This window comes from Octopus bimaculoides, chromosome 3, assembly GCF_001194135.2.
Source record: "Octopus bimaculoides isolate UCB-OBI-ISO-001 chromosome 3, ASM119413v2, whole genome shotgun sequence".
NCBI classification, from domain to species: Eukaryota; Metazoa; Mollusca; class Cephalopoda; order Octopoda; family Octopodidae; genus Octopus; species Octopus bimaculoides.
This window is the reverse complement of record NC_068983.1, coordinates 162,482,679-162,493,209: the sequence shown is the minus strand read 5'-3', so window position 1 is coordinate 162,493,209 and position 10,531 is coordinate 162,482,679. Positions and strand designations below refer to the sequence as shown.

General features: G+C 37.0%; 1 protein-coding gene across 6 annotated transcripts in view; it reads right to left on the bottom strand.

Moving 5' to 3' along the window:
• Nucleotides 1-10,531, bottom strand: part of LOC106867186 (E3 ubiquitin-protein ligase UBR5) — an 80,339-nt gene that overhangs the window by 26,261 nt on the left and 43,547 nt on the right. For 5 of the 6 annotated variants that reach the window (XM_014911985.2, XM_052966668.1, XM_052966671.1 and 2 more), the window contains 7 exons: nucleotides 9,002-9,127; nucleotides 6,332-6,443; nucleotides 5,679-5,833; nucleotides 3,750-3,941; nucleotides 2,428-2,512; nucleotides 1,326-1,463; nucleotides 240-354 (listed from right to left, as the gene is read on the bottom strand). In XM_014911985.2, coding sequence (XP_014767471.2) covers nucleotides 240-354; nucleotides 1,326-1,463; nucleotides 2,428-2,512; nucleotides 3,750-3,941; nucleotides 5,679-5,833; nucleotides 6,332-6,443; nucleotides 9,002-9,127 — 923 coding nt within the window. The remainder of the gene's footprint in view (nucleotides 1-239; nucleotides 355-1,325; nucleotides 1,464-2,427; nucleotides 2,513-3,749; nucleotides 3,942-5,678; nucleotides 5,834-6,331; nucleotides 6,444-9,001; nucleotides 9,128-10,531) is intronic. The other variant, XM_052966669.1, reaches the window with a different exon arrangement.

Sequence of the window (10,531 nt, the reverse complement as noted above, 5' to 3'; positions counted from 1 at the left end):
AATAATAATAATAATAATAATGGTTTTAAATTTTGGCAAAAGACTAATAATTTGTGGGGAGGTAAGACAATTACATTGACCCCAGTGTTTGAACTCAGAATGTAATGGCAGACAAAATGCTGCTAAGCATTTTGTTTGGCATTCTAATGGTTTTGCCAAGCAACATCAGCCACATCTGTTCACCAAGGAAAGAATTGACACCAAAAAGAAGAAAGAGATAATTTGCATTCCTTACGTACCCACGATTTGTAGAGTCTGTCCCCCGAGCCTGAATAGAAGCCAGCGTCTCAACTGCGCTACTGACAGCATTGAACGTATCCAAACATGGGTTGTAATTTCCCGTGCTTGAAGACTCTGCAATGGAAACAAAACAGCACCATTTTAGACATCAGATTTAAAACAATGTTAACAGGTGGACATTACATTTATAACAAATCATTTCATTAAGCATGGATATAACAACATCAACATTTAACATCTGTTTTCTATGCTGGCATGGGTTGGATGGTTTGACAAGAGCCTTTCCTAATGCCAACCACTTTTATAATAATACCATATGTTGGTGTCCAGTTAGACCAGCACCTTAAATGAAGCTTTTTCTCTCTAGTAAGGGGCTTGTGGGTTTCATTTCTCTTATTTATCTAGACCACCGGTTCCCAACCTTTTCACAGCAGTTCCCAATCCTTTTATTTAAATGAGTTTTCCCCACAGACCCTTTTTAATATGCTTATCCTTACATATATCAAAACCAAAATCAAATGGAAATTGTAGTTGTGATCCTCGTGCCAGTGGCACATAAAAAGTGCCATCCAAACATGACCAATGCCAGTGCTGCCTTGACTGGCTTCCGTGCCAGTGGCACGTAAAAAGCACCAACCAATCATGGTCGTTGCCAGCCCCCTCTGGCCTGTGCCGGTGGCACGTAAAAGGCACCCATTGCATTAGCGGTTGGCGTTAGAAAGGGTATCCAGCTGTGGAAACACTGCCAAATTAGACTGGAGCCTGGTACAGTTTCCTGGCTTCCCAGACCCCAGTCGAACTGTCCAACCAATGCCAGCATGGAAAATGGACGTTAAATGATGATGATGATGATATAAATATGAAATTTTGCATTTAGTTCACAGATCCCAGCACTACCTTTGTAGACCACCAGGAATCCACGGATCCCCAGGTTGGGAACCACTGATCTAGACTAATTTCTGAGATTTTGAATTCAAGAGTCCCACAGGAGATTTAATTTATAAAAAAAAATTTGAGCAAGAATTCCCAATATATAGGTTGTTTAATTCTTAATTTCTTGCTCTGCCAAAATCAAAGAAGATTACCTGATTCACAGTCTTTATTTGACGATGGGACACAAACTGCAACACAAGTATGGAGGATGTTGCGGCTACCATCACATCTTTCTGTCAACACTTCTTGAACTGTTCTTTGACTCTGCTGACTACCACATGAAGTGGAAGCTAAAAAGAAGCAAAATAGAAAAGCACCATCAATAGTTAAGCAATGAAATTTCTTTTAATAAAGAAAACATTCTTCATATCATTGTCATTCTAATATGTTTTTCCATTATTTGCATGGATCAGACAAGGAGAATACCAATTGTCTCCCCATGCCTATTTCTATCCATCAATTTACATACAAGTCCTTGTGCACAAGCACACCACACACACACACTGGGCTTCTTCCACTCTATCTACCAATCTCACCCCTCACAGCTACAGTAGAGGGCACAAGCTGACAGGGTATGGTTGTAGTAACGAAGATTCCAAAACCATACCAGAAAATTGTCCTGATGCTTTTGTCAGCAGATGGAATCAGAGTTATTTACTTTTGGGGTCAGGCTCACAAGTAAATATTGTGAAACATTAATTTGGTACATTTTTTTTTTTATTTGCACACTCTCACAAACCTACCCAGCCTATCATCCTCGATTCTCTGTCCCTATTCTTTGTCCATTTTCTTGTATGTCAAGGCTATGCCCTGACACCACATCTCCACCATTCTATTTCCCTTTCCCCTACAGCAACAGTTGTTCCTGTCCCTCTATCTTACTTCACCCTCTCCACATCTGCCACAAAGCTATCTCTCTCAATAGTACCCCAAGCACACTTAGCTGAGGGGTCTCATCTTTCAAGTTACTTGGCAATCCTACTTTTGCCAATCCATGAAAACACAAACCCAGTACAGTTTATTGTATTGGCGTGGTATTCGGAAAGGAATCTTATCGTTTTGAACTGTTTTTTTCTACTGGTTATTTTTAACAAAATCACAATTTCTCCCAAATATTTCTTCTCTTGGAATGTAATCTTCCAAAGAATTTACACATAATAAAAAAAAGGAAAATGGTCAGGTTTTTTTTAAATACTCCAGAAAAATTAATTACTCAAGAAGAGAGGTTTTATATTTGTTCAGACTGTAACTTACCATTATGTTCTGGCTCCATAGAACTCATAATAGTTCTAACCTTCTCCAAATCACATCGAAGAATATGGGGAATTAGCATTTGATGCTACAAGAGAATATTTAAGAAAAACTGTAACAATATATCAATATATACAAGAATTTAACATTATCTTCAATCATATATTTTTGTTATACATCTTATTGCACAAACGTTCATCATTTAACATCTGCTTTCCATGCTGGCATGGGTTGGATGGTTTGACTGGGGACTGGAGAACCAAATGGTTGCACCAGGCTCCAATCTGATCTGGCAGAGTTTCTACAGCTGGAAACCTTTCCTAACGCCAACCACTCAGAGAGTGTAGGGGGTGCTTTTATGTGCCACCGGCACGAGGGCCAGTCAGGCGATACTGGCAACGGCCATGCTCAAATAGTGTTTTTACGTGTCACCAGCACAGGAGCCAGTCCAACGGCACTGGCAATGCCCTCACTCGAATGTTGTTTCTTATTTTCACAAATAATCTAAACCTCTTCCAAAAACAATGGACCATCTTCATAAATGATCCCAAGTAGTATAATATATATATATATATATATATATATATAGTGTGTGTATAGAATATGAAGGGTTTAGTTCACTGGTAATCTAAATGGATACACTAAGTAAGTGCTATAACTGGTCATCCGTTAGGTCCCAAGTTCACAGCTGAGGCTGGAACTAGGGATCCAGATTAAGCTTCTGCGTGAGACAAGCCAACACCAGTTGTCAAATGGTGGTGGTAGACAGACAAATACACACACACACACACAATGGGCTTCTTTCAGTTTCCATCTACCATCTCCACTCACAAGGCTTTGCTCGGCCTGAGGCTACAGTAGAGAACACTTGGCCAAGGTGCCATGCAGTGGGACTGAACTCAGAACTATATGGTTGAGAAGCAATCTTCTTAACACACAACCTTATATACATGTCTATTTAATGACTAAAAATATAGATATAAAATACATAATATACAAGTAGTATAAAAATGGGCAGGAAAGATTTTGGCATAGACACTCTTGTGCCACCTGTTTGGTATTTCTAATTCAACACTGTCTTATGTCACATCAAGCGTTCTAATCCTTTTATTGTTGTCTCTCTTTCTCAGTGTGTGTGTGTGCACGCGTGTCTTCTTCCTGTGCCAAAACAGGTCAAATGTCCAATCAGCCATGCCAAATTGTCAGCTTCCATACATCAGCACCCAATCATCTCATTCCAGCATAAAATATATTAAAAAATGCATAATACATATATTAAAAAAAAAGAACATCCAATAAGTAGAATTAAAAATGTGTGGTGTTACCTCTACAGCTAAGACAATAATCACAGCTTTGTTCTTCATATTACTGGCTACATTGGAAAGACACTGGGCTCGAACACTGAGGCAACGCACAGGTGGGAGGTCAAGCCACAATGGATCACGTATGCCATCAGTGCAATCTTTGGCCAGAGGATAAATAGCTCCACAACCATCACGTAACAAAACTGGAGATTCCTATGAAACAGAAAAACATGTAAAAAATACTGTAAAACAAAAGGTAAGTTCCATATTGAAAGAAAAATCTGTTACCTGTAGAGAAGGAATATTGACTTACAAGTCGAAGAATAGAGTTGCATATAGGACACAAGACTACCGTTTTCTCACCTTAATAATGTGATGTTGAAATCTATTGTTCTCTTATCGTAAATGAGAATGTCTTAATAATATGTTTTATAGACTAGATATATGTGTCCCTGAATCAAAATACTTTAATCCTTTGGTTACCATATTTCTATTGAGATGCTTTGTTTCATCATCATTGTTTAACGTCCACTTCCCATGCTAGCATGGGTTGGACGATTTGACTGAGGACTGGTGAAACCAGATGCTACACCAGGCTCCAATCTGATTTGGCAGAGTTTCTACAGCTGGATGCCCTTCCCAATGCCAACCACTCCAAGAGTGTAGTGGGTGCTTTTACGGGCCATCGGCACGAGGGCCAGTCACACGGTACTGGCAACATGCCACCTGCACAGGAGCCAGTCCAGCGGCACTGGCAACGATCTCGCTCGAATGACTTTACACGTGCCACCGGCACTAATTTTAAATATAACATAGAATTTAGTAAAATATCTTAGTTATCATTAAGCTAGTGTTAGGAACATAAATTGTACATTATTTTTACATTGCACAGATAGGTGTCTTCATCCTGTTTGTTGTTACCACAACGTTTCGGCTGATTTACTCTCCAGCCTTCATCAGGTGTCCTGGTGGAATTTTGAACCAAGTTCTGGCTTCTCATTCCTAAGGTATTTTTGATATTATTATTATTATTATTTATTGAAGGCACTGCCTGGAATTGAACTTGGAATCAAAAACCTTAGGAATGAGAATCCAGGGTTGGGTTCAAAATTCCACCAGGATACCTGATGAAGTTTGGAGAGTAAATCAGCCGAAACATTGTGGTAACAACAAACAAGATGAGGACACATATCCATCCAATGTAACTAATGTACAGAATTCTTCATCTCTAAAATATAGAACAGAATATAAATTGTGACTAAAGTTTGGTGGAAGATTTTAATTCAAAATCTATGAAAACAAGACATTTGTACTACAGAGCCAGAGGTGGTTTCAGCCAGGTTGGTATTGAAAGACTGGAAAATCCTAACATATCCAATGAGACATTTTTTCGTTAACTGAGAAAGAAATGATATGCCTGTAGATTAAACTCTGTTTCGATCGAAGATGTGGAGAAGTAATATTGTTGTAGTGACACAAGAACACACAGCAAAGAATAGGATTTTCACAGCATGAAGAACTGAACATGATGTTTGATAAGAGAAACAGACTGAGTCAACAGTGCCAGTGATTGATCAGAAGTTCACCACTTTAACTCACTCAAATTCAGACTGTATCTAGAAACAATCCAATCAACACCAGTAAAGACAAGTCTTTTGTCTCTATTGAGTCTTTTAGTTTATTTAGTGTCAGAGATCTCAATATGACCGCTGGGCACCAGTTCTCAATTTATTCTTTCACATTTCTTCAGAATTGTTAAATTTCTAGACTTGGTGTCTCTCTTTTTAGTTTTAAATGAAATTTTATTTAGGGAAACAAGATTTCATTTCCTTGACGTAAACTTATGATTGCATATCACAATCCCTGTTGTCTTCTCTGAACATGAAAGTTATGTTCCTCTTCCCCAAAATCAGTAATCCCTTAAAACATTGACATTGTTTATATATTTACCTCACCACTGTTATGCAGAGTAATTGGTCGGTCGAAATTGCCAAGGAAAGACTGGGTGTCGGTTGGAAAAGGGCTGTTTTGTTCTACTTTACCAGAACTAAGATTGTAAACCATATAACTGAGACGGGCTCCACATCGAGCAATCACATGAATGCCTGAAAATAGAAATAAACATCATAAGCAATTGGCTGTCGAACGACCTTATGTGGTAAATGATAAAAATAAAGACGACCAAATGGCTGTTAATCACTGAAGCTCTGATCACAAGATATCTTGTAATAACTAAAATTATCACTGACGATGAGATAATTTATACCAGTAAAAAAAAAAAGAAAAGAATTAAAACACAATCCAGAGACATCTTGTGGTTATATCCTTCCTTATACAATGTATTTAGATGCTGACTTTTTTTTTTTTTTTTAGTTTTACAGAAATATATATATAAATAAATATAAATAAATGGCAGGCTTCTTTCAGTTTCCGTTTACCAAATCCACTTAGAAGGCTTCGGTTGGCACAAGGTATCACACAGTGGAACCAAACCTGGAACCGTAAGGTTGGGAAGCAAATTTCTTATTACACAGCCATTGCCTGTGCTTATGTGTAGTAAAATAGTTGGAAAGAAAAAATAAGAGAAAACTTGAAACTTGTACCTTCACAATCCACAGCAACAGCTAAAATCTGTCCATTTTCAACAATGGTCACTTTCTTAGGAATCTTCTGAAAGCAGTCTGGTATCCGAGGAGCACTTGATCCTCTGAGTACCTATGAGAATAAGAATGCAATCATTTGTTTTTAAGAGAGAGAGAGAGAAGGCTGTTCAGGAAAAAACTGAAAAATAACAGATACGACTTGCATAATTGATCTCATTAAGTAAATTTCACTAAAATGAGAAATATCAATTTGATAAACAATCACTGTAGAAATGTATAAAATAATTTCTATCATTTAATTTCTTTAACAATAAAAGATATTCCAGACAGAAAAACTGCAAATGTACAAACCAGGAGTAAGTCCTCTTGATAATCTTAAATACTCTACTTACAAACAGTTTAGGTTTTACAAGTATTTTAGTTTCTTAATTTCATAATCGTGACACTCCGTCAGTTACGGCGAGGGTTCCAGTTGATCTGATCAACAGAACAACCTGCTCAGGAAATTAACATGCAAGTGGCTGAGTACTCCACAGACACATGTATCCTTAACGTAGTTCTTGGGGGAGATTCAGCATGACACAGAGTGTGACAAGGCTGGCCCCTTTGAAATACAGGTACAACAGAAACAGGAAGAAAGAAAGAGAGAAAGTTGTGGTGAAAGAGTACAGCAGGGTTCACCACCACCCCACCCCCTGCTAGAGCCTCATGCAGCTTTGGACGTTTTCACTCGAACACTCACAACGTCCAGTCTGGGAATTGAAACCACGATCCTACAACCATGAGTTCGCTACCCTAACCACTGGGCCATTGTGCCTCCAATTTCATAACTCAGTTTGGTTACCAGAATAACAATTTTAAATAAATAATTCATTCTTTAAAAGTGTTTATCTTACAAGACGAAAACATTAAGTTTTTAAATTTAATATCTTTAAACTAAAATTATGACAAAAAAATAAAACCATGCAAAGAAAAATGGAATAGAAACAGCAAAAGCATAACAAAATATCCAAGGGGGAACGAGTGCAAGAAAACAATATTGTTTCTTCTAATGTGATATAATTTGGTTAGTTGCATGCATTATATTAACATAAAAAAAACTGTAAATTTGAAAATCCCCCCCTTCACATATACACGTTTTGTTTCCTTTATACACGTTCTTCTATATAATATTTACTTACTAACAATAAGGCGGTGAGCTGGCAGGATCGTTTAGCCAGCCAAATGCTTAGTGGTATTTCAGTCATCTTTACATTCTGAGATCAAACGCTGCTGAGGTCGACTTTGCCCTTCATCTTTTTGAAGCGAGGCCGATGCCAGTACTGCCTGACTGGCTCCCATGCCAGTGGCACGTAAAACAAACCATTTAAACGTGGTCAATGCCAGTGCTACCTGACTGGCTCCCATGCCAGTGGCATGAAAAAGGCACCCACTATACTATCAAAGTGGTTAGCATTAGGAAGGGCATCCAGCTGTAGAAACTCCGCCAGATCAGACTGGAGCCTGGTGCGAACTCCTGGCTTGCCAGTCCTCAGTCAAACCGTCCAACCCATGCCAGCATGGAGAGCAGATGTTAAACGATGATGAAAATAGGTACCAGTGGGACACTGGGGTAAAATGTAATTGACTTACCCTCCCTCCCCATAAAATTCTTGGCCGCGTGCCAAAATTTGAAACCAAATATTTACTAACAACTTCTTAAAAATTTTCAAAACTTTTAGTTAGTTATGGTGTGTAATAAATTAGTCACTAAAATCATCAGAGCTTCCACCTGGAAAGTAAAAATTTAAAAAAGAAAAAAAAAATTTTAGGCCTCACCAAATACTTTTCATGATTTAGTATGAACGTATTCTTCTGGTAATCTAGTCTACATATGTAAATATTCAAGAACTGGTCATCTGTTTATACTGGCTGAATTTCATACTGCCTTTGCTAAGTCATCTAGTCAGATATGATATTAACAGTGCCAATTCTAAAAAATTGTTATGCCTATAATTGTTCCAAGTTGTGTATCCGATAAACACCTGACGAATGTCGAGTATGTCATTTGTTTGAGATGATAAATTACTGAAATACATGCAGAGACACCCACCCTGCCTCAGAAAGCAGATATAAGAGATATCTGATGATGATGATGATGATCTGAATAGAGAACAGATATGACAAAACGATCCACAAAACTAACAATAGCAAGCTCTGAGAATTTTGAATTAAATGCAAGACTAAAATCAAGCGGAAAATTGCAAACCTATTTTAGATATATTAAACACACACACACACACACACACACACACAGAGTTTAATTTTGGAAATGTGTTTTTAAATAGTTGTAATTAGCATTGTCAACTATTTCGGCATAAACCCAAAAACATTATTTCAAATTCCAAGCAGAAGATTAACAAAATTATTTGAAATAACTAAGCTTAGATTTGAAACCCCTACCCCCACTTTTTTTGGCTTGTTTGTTTCCAAAGACATCAAAAGTTATTTACTAATCAACATTAATATTTGTAACTAATAGAAAAGTGAGCAGGGAGTGAAAGGGATTGAAAAAGTGAGGCAAATATAGGTTAGGTTTTGTTATTTCACTCTATCAAGCCAGTCAAATCCAACTAAAATCTCCAACCAATGTGGAATGTAGTGATCCAATCAAGGATTATTTTGTCCTACCTGCAATTCATCTTTTCGCAACAGCCGACAATCTTGCAGCACAGCTGAAGGATCTTCTTTGGACGCTGATCCCATCTGATCAGTTTCTTTGGGCTGGAATTTTATAGCAGCATAGGCACCATCAACCTAAAGGGGGGAAAAAAAAAAAATGGAGAAGCTATCAACACTAAGACTTTCCATAAACTGACTGAACAGACACTGCCTTCCATGTTTTTACTTGGAGTAAAAAAAGAAAGGAGGGAAAAATGTTTTTATTGAAGCTGAGGGAATTTAAATGAGAAGACACTGAGAAATCCTTCAAAGAAACAAAACTACCCCACAGACTCAACTAGGAAAAGAGAACACTGGAAAAATATCAGACATACTATATATATATACTGTTTGTATTAGTCAGTATAATGTCTTCATCTTTCATTGAAGCTTTCACTATATTTTGGCTGTTGTATGCTCCGGCTTTCTTCAGGTGTTATGTTGAACTCGGTTGCTGTATCGGAGTTTCAATCGACCGAGTTCAACACTGAAGACGAGGATACCACACTGACTAATATAAACAGTACACATAAGAGAAATTCCTAGTCTCAGAAATATAGAATTATATCAGACATACTGTTTAAAGAAGCAAAACAACAGAATCCCTGAAACAACCAATGACACATTTTTCTTCAGATCTACGACAAAAACAACTGAAACAAGGTTAAAACCTCTTAGAATTCAATTTTAAATAACTATGCGAAAAGGAAAATATTATATTAATGTCTTATTTAATTCTAACTAAACGGCAAAACATAAATAACTAAAATAAAATAATACATATTAGACAAAAGTAAACTGGTTAGAAGGGAGTCTGAAGTTTAAACTGATGACATAGAAATGTATCTTTTAGAAAGTTCCTTCGAATAATCTAAAACTGTTCTGCAAGAATCCGAAACAAATTCCAATGCCACTATTCCTAATACAATAATAAAGGTATATGTTTTAAGATTACTATTAAAGAACCTGCCTAGTGGCACGATAACATATGCCCAGTCTATGCTGTAAAGTGGTTGAAGGACATAAAAGAAAAAACATGCCAAAAAAATTTTTAAATATGCCATAGACCATAACAGAACTTGGTGCTTTGTCTTACTGTGTGTTTAAGGTGACAAGGGACTGCAACAAGTGGTGAAGTGCTGTGTGCTAATGTAAACTCCATCCAACCCATGCCAGCATGGATAAACAGATATAAAACAATGATGGTACAATATAGTGTCTATTTTTACAAGATTGATGCACAAACTAAGCGCTTTTGTGAATTTTCTATCAAATTGTTTAAAGCAGCTCCTACAACTAAGCCACAATGAATGTCACTGAAACTTAGACGCACTTTTCATGATACAAGGCAGGAAAAAATACAAAAGCTGAGGACGGAAAGCAAACCAGGCCAAACATTATGTATTTATAAAGCAAGCATTTGTACAATATTGACAAGAATATTTCATACTAAATATATTTGGCTTTATATATATATATATATATATATATATATATAAA